Raw genomic sequence first — 17,878 nt, forward strand, 5'->3', positions numbered from 1 at the left:
AAAACCCACAACCTTTTCTCCAACTAATTTTTGTTATGTTCTAACTAGAGTGTTAAAATGTACTCTCTCCGCCTCCATTCTTTTGTCCATCGTCCTATCTCAATTTGATAAAAAGCCTAACGTTTAATTGGTAATACATTTTATATTTGTCCTTCGTCCTATTTTAATTGGATAAAAAATCTAACGTTTAATTGGTAATACCTTTTATATGCAATATGGATCTTGTTTGATAGATCTTAATGAGCTCTTTTAAACAATGTTAACCACCTAAAAGATTACGTAGTAGATTGTAAGATATAATCAATTAAAAAGTGGCACAGACTCCAAAAAAACTAAAGAATTGAGACGGAGGGAGTATCCTTAAATAGAATAACGTACTTTGACTACTTGTACTTGTACAGTCATTAGTAGTTGGTTTCTTCTTCTTCTTTTTGGGTAATTTAACTTGAAATTAAAAAAAAGGTTAACCGAATATACAGCCTACGAGAGGCATACCCTAGGAGGAAAATAAAAGGAAAAAAAGAAAAGTGAAAAAAGTGCAATAAACCATGCACAACCCGCATGGAGAGTAAGGTAGATTGAAATAAATAACAAAGTTTACTATGATTTGTTATCATACTCCGTTATACTATTCATCAGGAAGAAAGCATAACGGGATATGATACAAAAGTGATACAAGAAGTACTAATGACATGAAAGCTAACTACTGCCCGACACAGCCCGCCAGGCTAGACTATAAAATAAAGTAGTCGTAATCGAATAACGACCCTCTGATGAACCATCACTGAGGAATTGCAGCAACATAGCAACTCGGCATTGAGGGGAGGCAGAACAGTTACTATGGAGAAACTAGGTACAGATAAGAGGCTCGATCCGGGGATGATGATATCCGACAGGGGGCCCAACCTTGCACACCACACCCAATCCAACCAATCTACTACTCTCTCGACCAAATTCCAAGGCTCGCCAGAAAACAACCCGCCCTCAGCCAAATACTAGTCACCACAATCGTCAAAGATGGGATATGAAGACCAAGATTCTAATACTCCAATCTAACCTAGTGAGTCGAACGCAATACCCACCTCTAAGAGAACAGCTACTACAGAGGAACTAGGCTCCGAGAAGAGGCTCGAACTGAAGATGTCTGCATCCGACAAGGCTACTCCCTAAAGCACCCTGCACACCACGTCCAATCCTTCCAGACTATTACTCCCTTAATCTAATCCCCTAGGCTCGCTAAAAACTAAAGTAGTTGGTTTCTTCCCCAAGGCTACCCCTAGAGTAGTTGGTTTCTTCAAACCTCATTTCTCTCATCAATTAACTAAACGTAAAATAACTCACAAAGATTGCAATTTATAATCTTTTTATTCTCTTTTTCTCTATGCATTCGAAAGGTCACTACAACACGTGGAAGGAACACTTTTTTTTTTCTTTTTTTGGGTCAAACGGAAATTCTATACAACTCTTCTCACTCCTACAACGAAACGGCCTTAGATAATATCCTTCCCGTGCATATTTAGAACGTTTTAAATTCAATTCAATGATAATCTGGTACTCCGTATGTTGTATCCACAAGAACAAAAGAATAAAGGAGTGTTTTCACAAATTAAAGTCCTTTTTTTTTTTTGTGAATTTCTAGACAGATACTTCTCCTCGCATCACATTTCTCAACAAAAATACCATTCAATGGGAACAACCTAACTATTGTCATTAGCTTGAAGGCAAAAAAAAAATAGTGAAAACGCACCCTACTTTCTGAAGTTCTAATGATGCTCGAGTTTTGGAAAACAAAATACTCAACTCAACTCTCTTTATATTGGGTTTTACATAGAAAACAGACTTTCCTTGTTGAATGGATCTGAGTTTTTCTCAGCCTTATCTGAGGCCGCATAAAATGTCAACCCCGACTAAGTAGAAAAGCCCAAACCGAAACTAAAAGTTCATTACCAAAAGCCCAACTGGTTTTAATTGGTGGTAGCATATACTACGTAAAGGGACATTGTCCATGGAGGGACAAATTCGTCCTCCACAATATTTTTGTTGATGATGGAAAATTATTCAATGACCTTCGGGCACCGCACGTGACACGAGGTGTTCCAAACTCTTTTTCTACCACAAAGTGTGTAGAACTTACACAAATGTGTGATAGATAAGAGTTTGGAGCACCGTCACGTGGTGCCTCAAGAGCGCGGAATAATTATTTGTTAATGATTGTATCCAACATATCCGAGTGTAATCTTGGTTCCATAGACGCATTGGGTTGAAAATAACCCAATGTGTTTTATCATTCACTTGTATGCCTTAAATTAGTCCCAATGTGTCCATATCATTCTTGAACTTTTACACTAACCTACTTCGTCCCTTTATTGTTTTGAGAGAGCTGCAATCAAGTTCAATGTAAATGTTCTCTCTCCAAATATAATAGACGGTTTGAGTTCAATGTAAATGTTCTCTCTCCAAATATAATAGACGGTTTGAGTCACAAGCGAGTTTGCACTGCCGCAATAGAAGGCCAAATGGAGTTTTCACACAAGCAAGTTAATGGAAGAAAAATCTCAATATATTTTTGTGATCAATCGATTAAAAGAACAGAAATAAAAGAAGGGAAAATAAGAAGAAAGGGAGCAGACAACAATTAAGAGAGGGAAAACAAAAGCATACGTACTCAACTATCAGGATTGTGTTGTCCCCTTGTTTTCTAGCTTGCATGATCCATCGTACTGTCAAAGAGAAATCTTCCAATTGCTAGCTCAACAAACCCAGATTAATTTTGTGGGTTTTCGATGCGTCAGAAACCTTTGCACTTTTCAACTCCTAATAATATTTTGACCAAGAAAATGGAATGGAGAATGTGAGATCCCGTTCAAGTACTCCCACATCCGTGGGAAAAATGAAATTAAGTCAGTATATAAATGATTGCGAGGAGCTACTGTATAACTCAAGATTAATCTTTCGAGCCGCTTGATTAGGCTAAGGGTTAAGCAGGTCAGTTGACGCGGAGCATTACAAAGAATTAAAAGCTAAAGTCACATATGCACTCGCGTGTGTAAGCAGTAGACCGAGAGCTATGAGCCTATAGAGAGAATTGAGAGCTCAAGTAGAGAGCCTCCCCATTGGAGGATTATGCGACCTAGATTATATAAGCATCCTAGCCAGGAGGTGAAAAGTTGATTTTGCCTGTAGGGACACTCTAGCCTTGTTCGTTTGGTAACTTTGGGTATTTTAGTTTTGATAGTGGATAGAAAAAAAATAGGATAATTATTGGAGAAATGGGTACTGAGTGGAGAGAGATAGAGAGAGAAATGAAATTAATAATTAGAGAAATAGAGTAATGATTGGAGAAATATATAAGGTAATAATTGGAACACAAAGTTAAAAAAACAAAGTAAAATTTGGAAACGAACAAGGCCTCTATTTTTAAATGAACAAGGCCTTGAAGTATCTTAAAAATCAGGTCTAAAAATAGGCCTTGTTCGTTTGAATCAAAATGAATTTTTGAACCCTGCTACAGGTACAACAATGGCATTTATTTTTGAACCCTGCTACAGGTACAACAATGGTTGTACAGTAGCCACGTATGGATAGATTTTGCAGAGAGGTACAACAATGGCTGTACAGTAGCCGTGTATAGATAGATTTTGCGCCCGTCTCGGATCCCGCAAAGATGATCGGAGCCACTCATTTTATTTAAAACATTTCATTTAGGGTCCTTGTAGAAAATCATCTCTATCTGATATCGGAAAGGGTGTTTATACATCATCCAACTTTACTTCAGAATTTAGCCTAAATTTTGAAGCAAAGTTGGATGATTCATAAATACCTTTTCCGATATCAGATTGAGATGATTTTTCATAGGAACCTTAACCGAAATGTTTTGAACAAAATGAGCGACTCCGATCACCTTTCTGGGACCCAAATTGGGCGCAAACGAAATCTGTATCTGGCTGTTGTACAGCTTTTGCTGTTCTGCTGTCTTTACTATTTATTTTTTACTTGTTGAAAGGTTCACCACTTTGGTCAAAAAGAACAAATTTATTACCCTTAGGCCAAAATATTTAGAATTAAGAAATCCTTATTATTTATTCGGCTATCAAAAAGGGTAAATTTTGTCAATATAATACACACTTTTGAATAATTTCATTACATGTTTGTTTAAACAGTTATTTGTTGAGTGTCACTGTGTCGGTGGAATGAAAATTGAATCCAAATAAAATTTATTGTTACTTCTCATGCTCAAAGTGAGTATCTTCTCTATCATTAAAGAAAATCATTCGCATGATATCATTACGAAAAAAATAATACAAGTGGCCGGATCCAAAGTCCAACGTTTACCATTTTTTTAGCAACTTCGAACTTTCGTCCTACTTTATTGAAATAAAATACTCTATTTATTCAATACAAAATAGGACAATAAGAGCATCCACATTATAATAAGCAAATTGGTATGGATAAACAAACTTAAGAACAATGCTAAAAAAACACCTCACATTGTAATAAGCAAAGTTACAAATCTTTTAGCAAATAATCAAATTCCATCCATTCCATAACCAAACTTAACTTTTACCAATAACCAAAACTCAACAACCAAACCCAATAACCAAACTCAAAACTAAAAAACTAAAAAACACCCCACATTAGAATCGTCTCATCGAGACGAATAATTTGGTGTAGTCGGGTGCGTGATTAAAACTCGTTTGCAATTGGACATAGGTGCATTGCGTATTGTGAGATTTTTTTTATAGGGATGCAAAAATAACCAATGTGGAGGTAAAGTTTGTTAAGTTTGATTATGAACTAAATGAATAATCAAATACTGACGTAGCACATTTTGGTTATTGAATTTGATTATTTCCATTGGGATGCTCTAAAAAACTCATATACACCCCCAATGGAAGAGGTTGGGTAGGTCATAGGTGCCCACTGCCGATCGAATATTATTACCTTATCTTATCTTAGCCTATTAATTAGCAGTCAAACGTGTGGTTAATGATTAATCAGTTAACGATAGTAATCAGTTTCCGCGAAGTGACTTGGTCTAGGATTCAACGGCACGCTGATCAAATATGACTCCTACCTGGTCAAGGCACGACCATTTTCCCTTCTATTTTTGTTTTTTGTTTTTGAGGAATTACTTCCCTTCAATTTGAGTAATCAACCAATTCCTTACCGACCATCCCGCGAGTCTATTTAATTATTTGACGAGATATAGTCATTTTAAATATATAACCGGGCAAATTAATGAAAATGTTTTTATTTGTATGACAATGCCAGAACCTCCCTACCGGGCGATTGTCAGGTAATAAAAATCTGATTTTGTTTACCCATTTGAAAAGTGGGTGAATATTACTCACCTCTTTATTGACATGTAAATAGTTAGTTGTCAATTAGAAATAATGTAAGGATAGTGATTTCACTCTCCTTTTTTATAACAACACTTTTTTTTTTTTTTTGTCTTATTGTGATATGAATTTACAACGGTGTCATTTTAAGTGTGAAAGAGTATACAAATGAAAAATTATTCTATAATTCACATCTCAAGAGGACAAAGAGGGAATGTTGTCACAAAAAAAAAAATTGAGTGTATATGAAAATCAATTACATAAGATAAAAAAGTGAGTGTGAAAATCAATTTCATAAAATAAAAGGGAGTGTGAAAACCGATTACATAAAATAACTTTTAAAACAGTGATTTATTGAGAGGAATAGTTTCAAGATTAAGTAAAAAGGGAAAGCGAGCGGCCACAGTTCCTCCAAGAGGATCTCCAATAGGCTCAAGTCCATTCCAAAGAGACTATCTAAAAGGCCAAAATGCTAGTTTAGCTAGCCCTTACAGGTATGTACCTCCCAACAGCCTAAGCAATTGGGCTATTCAAATCCCAATTACCATTTTTTTTTAAATAAAAAACCCTTGCCTCTGAAATCGAAAAAGAGGATGACGACCAGTCTAGGGATGGCAATCGTACCCACCCCACCCCGCCCCGAACAAGGCGGGTTTTCCATCCCATTTTCGGGCATCGGGCATCAGGGTCGGGGTAAAAATTTTCAAACCCACCCGAGTTCAGGGCGAAAGTGCCCCACCCCTAAACCCGCCCTGAAATACCTGCCCCGAAATTACCCGACCCAGCGTATTTATATACTAGTGCATGCCCGTGCCTGAAGGCACAGCTCAAGCAATCAATTATGTGCGCACATGCAGTATCTCAACCCCTGACCAACAATTTCAACTTTTCGAAAAACAATTCCATAAAGTTTTAGAAAATCTAAACACCCAATCGACATAGTATGACAGAAAAAATTTAACATAGTAGAAATCATCATTCATGGGATAAGAAAACCCTTGGTTTAGAGATGAAATACCAATCAAACCTAGCAACTCTCAATTAACGTTTCATAAAATCTAAACACCCAATTAACATAGTATGCCCAAAAAAGTAGGAAGAAAATTCTAGTAATTGTCAAATATATCTATCCTTGTAATTAAATCCCTAAATCATGGGATTATAATTGCCCGAGTAATGGATATGATCGGTTTAATGGTTAACAAACACTACCTTTTTTGTCTAGTCCCGTTCGAAGGAGAGGAAAATATATATAGATTAAATTAAATTGGGAGGCAGTCATGCAGATTTTAAGGGTTTTAAAATCTCTTGTGCAATTTACATTTTCTTTCATATACTTATTCCAATAAATTAGCTCAGTAGTTGAATCCTACGTGCATAAATCTAACAGCCCTACCTTATCCCCTTTTTAAATCTCCAATCCTCGTTCTACATTCCTTGTAAGTTTTACAGGTTTCCTGATATGAGATCTTTATGCATAAATCTCCACCCTTATTCTACATTCCTTTTATGTTTTACATGCTTTTCTGATATGGAAGAAAACAGAATTAGAGGAATAAGTAAAAAATAGAATTAAAGGAATAAAAATCTAAACCTATAAAGGAACCTATCCCGTGCAAACCATGTTGGTAAAAAACGGAATTATTGGAATAAGTATATGAAAGAAAATGTAAATTGCACAAGAGATTTTAAAACCCTTAAAATCTGCATGACTACCTCCCAATTTAATTTAATCTATATATTTTTTCCTCTCCTTCGAACGGGACTAGACAAAAAAGGTAGTATTTGTTAACCATTAAACCGATCATATCCATTACTCGGGCAATTATAATCCATGATTTAGGAATTTAATTACAAGGATAGATATATTTATAATTTATATAGTATCAAGAAGTTTTGTATTTATCAGGAAATGATACTTTATTTATATTGCGTCTTGCTTTCAGGCACAGACAATTACTAAAATTTTCTTCCTACTTTTTTGGGCATACTATGTTAATTGGGTGTTTAGATTTTATGAAACGTTAATTGAGAGTTGCTAGGTTTGATTGGTATTTCATCTCTAAACCAAAGGTTTTCTTATCTCGTGAATGATGATTTCTACTATGTTAAATTTTTTCTGTCATACTATGTCGATTGGGCGTTTAGATTTCTAAAACTTTATGGAATTGTTTTTCGAAAAGTTGAAATTGTTGGTCAGGGGTTGAGATTTTGCATGTGCGTACATAATTGATTGCTCGAGCTGTGCCTTCAGACACGGGCATGCACTAGTATATATTTGTATACATGTCCTTTCATTTTTTAGCATTAATCCAAAAAACAATGTCTCTTTACTGTCAAGTAGCCTAATTAAATTTTAAAAAAAATAAATTTTCATATTTATTGGTGTTTAGTGGATTTTTTAAAAAGTTTCTTCAAATATTTATAATAAATTATACACATAAAGAAATGGAATGAAGTATCTAAAATATTGATTGCAATTACAAGTTTAGATAAAACCACGATACTAAAAGACATAAAAATAATTTCAAAACTTTTATTTTCTAGATCATTTTTATTCTTATTTAGCATTTTTTTTTACTTTTTTACTTATACTTTAATTTTTTTAAATTTTACGGGGCGGGAACGAGAGTACCCCAAAAAAACCCAGTTGGGGTCAAGAAATAGTTTTCGGGTCGGGGTATGCAAAAACCCGCCCCGCCCTGTTGCCATTCCTGATGGCCACAGCTCGCCGGAATGCTCTTAATGGTGACGGCAAAATGCAATTCAAGAACCCAAAAATTGAAATCAAATAGTACTAACCAAAAAATTGTTGAATCAAACCCCACAGGCTAGCTCAGGTGCTCAGGACGCTTGCATCTCACGAGGAGGTCAGGAGTTCGAATCTCCCCACCTACACGTGGGTGTTCTTCCCTTAAAGAGATTTTTCCTTTCTTTCTTTGTTTCTACCATATAATGGGCTAAGCTCTTGTATTGGTTGAGTTGTTAGGTTTGGTTGGGATAAACGCCTAAATTTGCTTTGTCGTGGTGCTTAAGTCCCCTAGTTTATAGATGTTATAGTTATAATTTGTCGTTTTTATTCAATTATGCTCGTAAGGTAGTTTGTAAAGTGTTTCAGGCAAAACGTCCTTAAAGGGCGTATTTTGATCAAGAGGCTAATTTCCAAGGAAGTTCAAGTATCCTTGCCCGGTGGAACTTCTGCCAGCATGACCCAAGAGCGAAGGTGTGAGGCGTCGGGCAAGCCGGCGAGCCATCGGGTGCCAAGTCTTGAACGTTGCCTGAAGGCCTGAAGATAAGCTACGCGTATCGATACAGCCTTAATGCGTATCGATACGCATTAGCTTCGTGGGAAGTTAGAGACTTCTGTATCGATACGGAATAAGGGTCGTATCGATATAGGAGAGCTACGAGAGATGGTCCATTTTGACTTAACAGCATGGTATCGATACTTAGCATATTCTGTATCGATACGGAGAGCCTTCGGCCAAATATTTCTTACTTTTTGGGCTTTCCATTTATGGAATACTTGTCTTTATTAGTATGTTTCTTAGATATTTTTGTGGAAGAGTGCCCATTTTGTATAAATAGGGGGTTCCTTCTCTCTCCTTGTAGCTAGCTCATTACTACTTTTAGGTTTTTCTCCATTAATGTCTTCTTAAGCTTTTCAAGTTGTAATTTTTCAAGAACACTTCAAGGTATTCATTTTACGTTAATTTCTCGAGTATTAAAGTTGTTCGTAGGTGTTGGATCTTTTACAATATCAAGTTTATTTTCGTTTTCTTCGGTTGAGCATGTTCTCAATAATTTGCAAGCTTTCTAGTTTCTTCATTATGTTTGAGTAGTCGATTAGGCTTGGCCACGGGATGACTAATGCCTCGTGACTTATGTTTATCTTGCCTTTCTCAACTAAAAACTTGAAGTTTGGTTTGTAAATGTGTGTGGCTCGCCTTTTATGTAACAAAACTTGTCAATGTTAATCTCTGGTGATCATATGCTCGCTTATGTGGTTCCGTGAGCTATGTCTCGCCTCGTGTTTGCCAAAAGAATGAAAGAGCTCACTTGTTTACTAAACTACACTTCTAGTCTTTAATGGTTTCCTAGCTAAATCCTCCGGTTGATAGCCTATGCCGTGCGATTCAACCGTGTTTTCGTTGAGAATGGTTTGATGGCTAAAGTTTCGGGCATTCGTTACCCCAACGCCTTGCCGCTTGTTAAATTAAGTTTAAACTCGTTTTCTAGCTGTTTTTATAAGTGTTTATCACCATTCAAAGCAAAACCAAAAGTTGGCCGCCTGAACGCCACAAATCCTCGCTTCTAAAAATCCTAGCAAGCTATAAAGAATTTTCTCTGTGAGAACGATACTGGACTTCCGGATATTATGCTGACTACGACCTAGCCCTACGCTTGGGGTAAATCGACCTATTTCAACGGTTAGGTTGGGACGAAGCAGGTTGTCTCGTGGACTCTCACAATTGATGTAGTATCCGAGGTTTGTACTATGTACTTTATATCTGATATAAAAATGATCTCTTCTATCGATTAACAAAAAAAAAAATATCCCACCAGAATTCGACGAATGCGACATGGATTCATCAATTGACGAATCGGATCTTGCTCTCGCTATCCCGCCGACGAACCGGTGACAAAGTAGAAACCACAGCTCGCCGATATCCGACCTACCGCAGCTCGCCAGAGAGAGAGAGAGAGAGAGAGAGAGAGAGAGATGGGGCGGGGCTACAGTAGCCCGCTAGAGTTGGCATAGTACTGTAGCAATCGCAGATCCGACGAGGTGGGAGACGAGGCTATTGCGTGAGGGTTTTGGACCTTCGGCTTGTCGAAAGTGGCGAAATGGGGGGGGGGGGGGGGGGGGGGGGGCGCGACGGGCTTATTGAAGATGCGCGCTCTAAGTACTTATTTTTTGAATTAAAGGTGGTATACTACAAAAATAAGAATCTTAGAGGTTCTTATTTCTTAAGTACTTATTTTTCGATTTACGAGATAGATCATTTTCTCACAATACATCACTTTTAATTCAAAAATAAGTACTCATTTGAAAAATATGTACTTATTTTAGTTAGATGAACGGAGCTGATTAGCACCCAAGATCGTATAATCTTGGGGCTTTAATCCTCTAATTTGTGGCTTTTATTTGTTTAAAGTTGTCGTTTTTATCCGATATCGCACGTAAGGTATTTTTGTGTGAATTTCAGGTTAAACGTGCTTTTAAGACGGTTTTGAATGCCAATCAACGTTCCGGGATAAACCAGTGTCCAAATGCCCGCCGGTACTCATCTCATTGTCACCGAAGCCTAACGGTGTCACAAGAAGCCTCGAAGATTGGCCGGAGGTCAAGGTTGGCAAGGAACGTGACACAGTGGTTCAAGCGAGCCTAATGCATCGAGGATGGTTCTCAAGGGTACCCGAGAGTCCAAGTACCCATGGCATATGTCCGCCAAGTCCCGGTGGTCAAGAAATCAAGCAATGAAAGGCCGTCGGGACACCACAAGGCTTGGTGAACCAAGCTGGTCCTATTCTGCAGAAAACAAAGAAAGGTACCGGTACCATGTTGCTGAAATTGAAGACAGTTGAGTTGGTACCGGTACCATGTTTTTGAGGTACCGGTACCAATGTCCTTTGATCAGTTTTTTGTGCTGAATGTTTCAACCTTCTATTTATAGAAAGTTTCTACTTTAGGCATGTTTTTGGGATATTTTAGGGGCCTTTTGGTCCATTGTATGGCTAATTGTTTAGCCTTATAAATAGCTTTTAATGCCATTTATGGCCAATAGGTATTCTTTTACACTTTAAGTCTTTCAAGTTTTTAGAACTCCATAGTTAAAGCTCTCAAGCTCTTGTCTTTAATTCTTCAACTTCTCAAGTAAGTGGTGTTTGTACGTTAATTTCTCGTTTGTTAATGTTGTAGCCACTAGTGAAATCTCTATATAAATCAAGTTTGTTTTCAATTCTATCAGTTAATCATGTTCTCATTTCTTAGCATGCTTTCTAGTCTTTTTATTATGAGTGAGTAGTTAATCGGTTTGGTCATGAGGTGAGGTTCACCCTATGGATTGGTCTATTAAATGGTTTCCCCCAAACTTTAGCTTAATCTCAAGGTTTTGAATGAATTAAACCCATGATTTCTAGCTCTGATCATGAGGTTGGTGGCTTCTTTGATCAATGAAGTTTATCGCATCGTGCTACGAGCTTGATAATCCTACACATGCGAACGATTCTTTTTCGTCTCTCACCTGCATTAAATGAGTTCAATTTGAATCAGAGTTTTGAGTTAAGTTACAAGTAGTTTTCAGTTTTTAATTCTTCTAGTGGAATCCGAACGGTTTCGGTCCACACATGAGTTAGATGAAGAAACCGTTTTATGGCTAAGGGGCTGTTTGATAAAACTGAAAACTGAAACTGAAAGCTGAAAAATTAAGTACTGAAAACTGAATGCTGAAATTTTTAAGCTGAAAAGCTGTTTGATAAATATATTAAGTACTGAATTAAAAAAATGATGAATTAATTTTTTTCCAATTCTATCTTAATTTACTAACGGTCACAATATACTTTTGGTAATGGTGGTGGAGTGGTGGTGGGGGAGTGGTGGAGGTAGTAGGAGTGCTGGTAGTGGTGGTGGTGGTGTAGTGGTGGTAGTGGTGGTGGAATGGCGGTGGTGGTGATGGTGGTGGAGTGGTGGAGGTGGTGGTAGGAGCGGTGGTGTGTGGTGGTGTAATGATGGTAGTGGTGGAGTGGTGGTGGTGATGTGGTGGTGGTGGTGGAGGAAGTGGTGGTGGTGGTGGTGGTGGGGGAGGGGCGGTGGTGGTGATGGTGGTGGAGTGGTGGAGCGGTGGTGGTGGTGGAAAGAGGGGTGGTGTAGTGATGGTAGTGGTGGTGGTTGTGGTGGTGGTGGAGTGGTGGAGCTAATGTCGTGGTGGTGGTGGGGGAGCTGGTGGGGGTGGTGGTAGTGGAGGAAGAGGTGGTGGTGGAGTTGTTGGTGGTGATGTGGTGGTGGTGGTGGTAGTGGAGGGAGTGGTGGTGGTGGTGATGTGGTGGAGGAGAAGTGGTGGTAGTGGAGGTGGTGGTGGTGGAGTGGTGGAGGTGGTGGTAGTGGTGGAGGTGTTGGTGGAAATGGTTGTGGTGGTAGTATGACGGTTGAATGTAAGTACACAAAAATTCAGCCAGAATTAAGTAGCTCAAAGCTACTTAATTTTTTTCAACTTTTTAGCCTATATTTTAAGTGGTACTTAATTTGTTAAGTAATATGAAATGTGGTTATCAAACCTACTGAATCACTTATTACTTAATTGATTCAGTATTAAGTGCTGAATTTAGGTTATCAAACAAGCCCTAAGTCATGGGTAAATCAATCCCTTTGACTCGACCATCTTAATCTAGTTTAATTCCAAGTTTAAATTCCGTCATTCAAATCGAATACCAAAGTTGGCCACTTGAACGCCACAACTCTTTACGCAACATCTAATCCAAATTCACTCAAGAAGATTTCTCTATGGGAACGATTCCGGTTTTACCGGTTATTATGCTTTCAACGACCTAGCCCTACGCTTGGGGTGTGAACCTTTCCAAGAGGTTAGGTTTCGGCGAAGCATTTTTGGCGCGCCTAAGTTAATGAGAAGATTAGCACCATTAACTTTGAAATTTGGAGAACCCAAGGGGTTTAAGTTGTGATTAAGGCTTGAGATTTAGGAGTTTATTTCATCTTAAAGTTTCAAGTTTGGAATCTCTCAGTTTCTATCAACTTGTTTGGGGTCCGCCCATACGGTGCTTTGCCTTTACCTTTAATTTGGGGCCATTGCTAGTGGACATAGTAGATGATGGGAATGGTGCACATAAGTTAGTTTGGTACACTTGAGTTATCAAAAACTTTGTTGTATTTGCCATAAATTTAGTAGTAAAAGTACAAATGAAATGGTAGCCAAATGATAGGTATCATAAAGGGTATGAACGAAATGACGGGCCCTTTTAGAGATAGGGGGTGGCTTTCTCCCGGTAGTAAACTAGTAATTGCGAACTCATCTGCTTCGTTTGCTCCGATGTAATGGAATAACGCCCCAAGCGTAGGGCCTAAAACGTCTGTTGAAGCATAATAAACCGGAAATCCGGGATCGTACCCAAGGGAATAATTATATGGCTTGCTCGGATTTATAGATGCAAGTAGGGGCTTTCGGCTTTTAGACAGCCAACTTTGTTTTACTTTAACGGTGGAAATAAAAGGGCTAAATTAAAAAGGAATTAACTAGAAAAAAGATAGGCTAGGTCTAGGAATTATTAACACCCAAGACTCAAGCTAAATTACACTTTTCACCCAACTATACAATTTAAGATACTTGATTAAAGTTCTCAAATCGGAAGATAAAATGATTTGAGAACCAAGCTAGCTCTAGAGTTCATTTGGCAAATACTTCGTGCGAAAGAGCTCTAAGCATCATGGGTGGTGGGTAGGCGAAGCTCCCACCTACACATGATCAAAGAGGTTAACACCTCGGTGATTTGACAAACAAACCCGAACCCCACATCAATTTTCAAATCAAAGTTTAAAGCTTTATTGGGTGCAAAATGCAATTTTCGCCCGAGTCATGAAATGCTAATCATCCCATGACCTAACCCTTGAAACTACTCACTCATATCTAGAGAGATAAAAGCAAGTGAAAAACTACTTGACATAATTGAAATAACAAGACTAGAAGAAAATTAGAGATTAAGATAGATCGGGGGAAGATAAACAACTTTAATAAAGGCAACAATAACAAAAAGTAACAACTAAGGGCAGAAAATTAAAAGATAAGTGCTGAAAAAATGAAGAACACTCAAGAACAATTTGAATCTAGATCTAGATCTAAAATTAGGTAAGCAAATCTAAGTCTACCCTCTATCTACTTACATGTACAAAACAATGAAATAAGCTTTTATACTTTTAAGCTCCGCGCCTGGAATATTCCCTAGATGCTCCGAAAATCCCATGCTAAGCCCCTCGGCATCGATGGCAACGGCCTTAGAAAGCTCTGCTATGGGGCTCGGCATCGATGTAAAGCATTTTATCCCATCGATGCCGAGCTCAAAAAGAGACTGGACCACTAAGGGGCTCGGCATTGATGTAACAAATGGCATCCCATCGATGCCGACCTCAATAGCTCAGAATTCTGCCTTGGCCATCCTTCCTCCTGCTCGGGCAAAACAAGCTCTGCTCGGGCCAAAAATGCTTCTGCTCGGGCAAAACATCTTCTGCTTGGGCAAATCATCTTCTGCCTTGGCCATGACAGGTTCGGCTCGGGCAAAGACATGACTTATGCAACGAACACTCCTTTTGTGGCAATTTACCTACAAAATAGAACTAGAACACTATACGAGCAAACACGTTAATGATAACTAATAAGTAATTAAATTAGACTAAAACTAGATACTAGCGCACCTTACATTACATTCTCGGGTGCTTATCATCATCACTTACCACTATTTATTTTTTGATTATGGGGGGAATTCTTACCAGACAGGGTAGGGTAAGGCCTGACTTCTAATATACCCTATTTCGGACCTTAGGAAGGAATGTCGAGCAAGTCTTGGCGAAGTGAGAAAGCAAGGTTGCGCGCCTCTCCATAGCCCCTCTCTAGGCTTTTAGTGCAAAGCACAAGCCACAGATTTGGAAGCTTTTTGTGTAATTGCATAAAGAAACAAAAGTATGTGAACATCAGTGAGTCCGGGTTTCAAACTAGCCTCATAAACTGAACCTTCCAATGCATTCGATTAGTGAACCAACCCGGGGACAAAGTGCCTCATCTAGTTGTGTGAAAACTTATACCATGACGGCCATCATTGATCGAGGCTGCTAGTTGGGAGTATCAATCAAAGGTAATGGTTTGACAAGAAAGATAAAGAAAATGAAAAAGCGTGACAATAATTCATCACTCGAGATGTTAGCAGGTGCAAAATCAATGGGTGCTAGAGCTGCTACAATTGCTTTAGCGAGCGATGCTATTAGTATACGAAACGTCTTTAGTTTCTCGATTCATTCCGTGGCGCGAAATCCATTATTGGTTAAACAATCATTTGGTTATGCCATTTTGGGCTTTGCTCTAACCAAAGCTATTGCATTGTTTGCCCTAATAATGGCCCTTCTCTTTTTTTCTTTTTTTATCTTATTTGTATTCTGATCGAAGATTCAATCACTGTCTACTGCTAAGCTTCTTGAGGAACCTATTGTAGACATCCTAATTTGGACCTATTAATTATCCTTAATTTGTGCCCTTGAGGCTCCCCAATGATGAAACTGAATCAAAATAGGACTCGGCTAATGCTTGAACGATGTTTCTTGGACTTTTTCAAACCAAAACCATCTTTTTTTTGACACCCTAAGGGTAATATGGTCACACATTTAAATGTATAAAATATATTTGAATGAAACCAATTGGGTTAGAAAGAGGACTCAACCAGCTTTCCAACGCTTCAAAAAACACCCAAAACTGAGTTCGGGAGTGACCGTGGCGACCCGCTGAAGTTTGGCAGTCACTTCTGAGCGCTCAGGACCACTCTTGAGCGCTGGGGAGCTCTGACAGGCCAATGCATGTTGAGCTTGACCATTAACCATGGCTTTTTTAGGTTTTCAAACCTGCAGTTCAAGCCTGCATGTAGCAGAGGCCTGACTGAGCCAGTAGGGCATCTCATCATGGCATTTTTTTCCCCCAAAATCATTTTCCATTTCATTTTCTTTTAATTTTCAAAATCCAAACCTATTTTCTCCCCTCCTATAAATACCCCCTTCATTCTACACTCAAAGGCACCAAAAATCAGTCTCTCCCTTTTTTGCTGTCAAAAATCAGCCTACAAAACTCTCTCTTAAACTCTTTCAAAACAACCTCCATTTTTCAAAAGAAATTATTAATTCTCAAGGAAAATCTCTAAGAGAAATAGAGGCCTAAATATCCTTTTCTCAAACTGTTTTCTAACCATTTTCAAACATCAAAGTCAGTTCAAGAAGCCAAGTTCAAGTCAAGCAAAGGTATAAAAGCTCACTTTATACTTCGAAATTCAATGTTTTCAAACTTCTGAGGGGGATCAAGGGCCCATACCATTCCTCATACTGGTTATGAGCTCATTTTATCTAATTTTAACAACAAGAGCAAGAGGAACACAAAAAAACAAAACTTTTTCTGGGCACTGGATACACTACGGAGCTCTCAGGAGTGCTGCTGTCACCAAAATCTTGTTTTGTCATCAAATGCTACATTTTCTGTTTTTTTAGTAGACACTAAGTGTGCATTGGTTCTTCTAGAGCTCAATTGGGTTTATTTACAGTTGCAAGGAAGCAAAATTTGAATGGTTAAGACCAGTTCTTAGCTATTTAAGCCTCTGACTGAGCACGTCTGTACTTTGATTTCTTTGTGTTTTTGCTGGCAGTACTAGCATGTGAATACGTCTAACCAAATTTGCAGGATGGCTTGACAGCACTCCTAAGCGCTCAGGACCACTCCCGAGCGCTCGGGAGTGATTCCAGTGACAATTATTCTGTTTTCTTGCTTCATCATTCTATGTATCTCAGTCCACCTTGCACATGCATGCACTGCTATCTTTTGGTATTTGTACATACTTGCTAATTGTTTTTATGAAATAAAATACTTTTGTTAAAATCCCACAAACATTGAGTAAAGACCGATCTCGTATCAGGCGAGAAGGGTGCCGTGAAACCCTTCCCCTCTCATAAAATGGCTTCCAAATCCAAAAATAATCTCTGGTTTTCAATTCCAAACAATCATTTTCAATCAAAACAGTTTCTCAGGTGGCAAATCTCAAATCCGGGTGGCGACTCTTCAATTTTTCTGGGCAGGTAGCCCACACCTATGATGCGCCCTCCTACTGAATCCCCAACGAGATTAGAGCAACCTAGTCGAAGCACGTCTAAAGAGGGGGCGAGCGCCCTCTAAACCACCCCACCTACTAATGTATGAGGGGGCAAGCGAAGCCGGAAATGGACCGCAATGCAACAATTAGGACTCATGTCGAAGGAGTTTTGAGCATGAGCTACCATTCATGCAGTAGTAAGGACCTGCAACTCTCGAAGGGGTCACCAACCGCCCGAATCACTATAGCAAACCCTCCTTTTACTCAATAAATAACGCTTATTCTTTATACTCAAAGGGCAAAATCTAAGATAAGAGAAAATACGACAATTATATATTGTGTCAATTATTATTATTATTATTGTTTTGAGGAAACACAAACATATCATATATATCATAATAAACAGTACATCCAGAGTTATACAACACTTAGACAAGATCTCCATAAAAATAACAAAAGGCGAACTAGGCGAACCAAACATACAACAAAGCCCCAACTTAAGCAAACCAAACAGACACTCCGACGAAACCCAACAGAAAAGAGCAACCAAGACTCAACGCCGAACACATGAATAGCAAACTAGCAAAACAAGATTAAAAGCAAAAACTAGATAACTCAATGAAATGCAAGACATTGAGGGACGCGATACATATGCTTGTCATCTTCTATAACTCTTTCTCGTTTCCGCTTTC

The 17,878-nt window shown here is 38.4% G+C and overlaps 2 protein-coding genes across 2 annotated transcripts in view; both read left to right on the forward strand.

Annotated features, from left to right (window-relative positions):
• LOC131310062 (sulfite oxidase-like) overlaps positions 1–17,878 on the forward strand; it is an 87,033-nt gene that overhangs the window by 56,626 nt on the left and 12,529 nt on the right. The window lies entirely within an intron of this gene.
• Positions 15,230–15,502, forward strand: LOC131310065 (ATP synthase subunit 9, mitochondrial). Its single transcript, XM_058336867.1, has one exon. It carries the CDS (start codon positions 15,230–15,232, stop codon positions 15,500–15,502), a length of 273 nt encoding a protein of 90 aa, XP_058192850.1.

Source organism: Rhododendron vialii, chromosome 12a (assembly GCF_030253575.1).
Source record: "Rhododendron vialii isolate Sample 1 chromosome 12a, ASM3025357v1".
In the NCBI taxonomy this organism is placed as follows: domain Eukaryota; kingdom Viridiplantae; phylum Streptophyta; class Magnoliopsida; order Ericales; family Ericaceae; genus Rhododendron; species Rhododendron vialii.

What these genes read in the sequence shown, in the direction of transcription:
- LOC131310065 (XM_058336867.1), top strand. Translation starts at nt 15,230, where the DNA reads ATGAAAAAGCGTGACAATAATTCATCACTCGAGATGTTAGCAGGTGCA.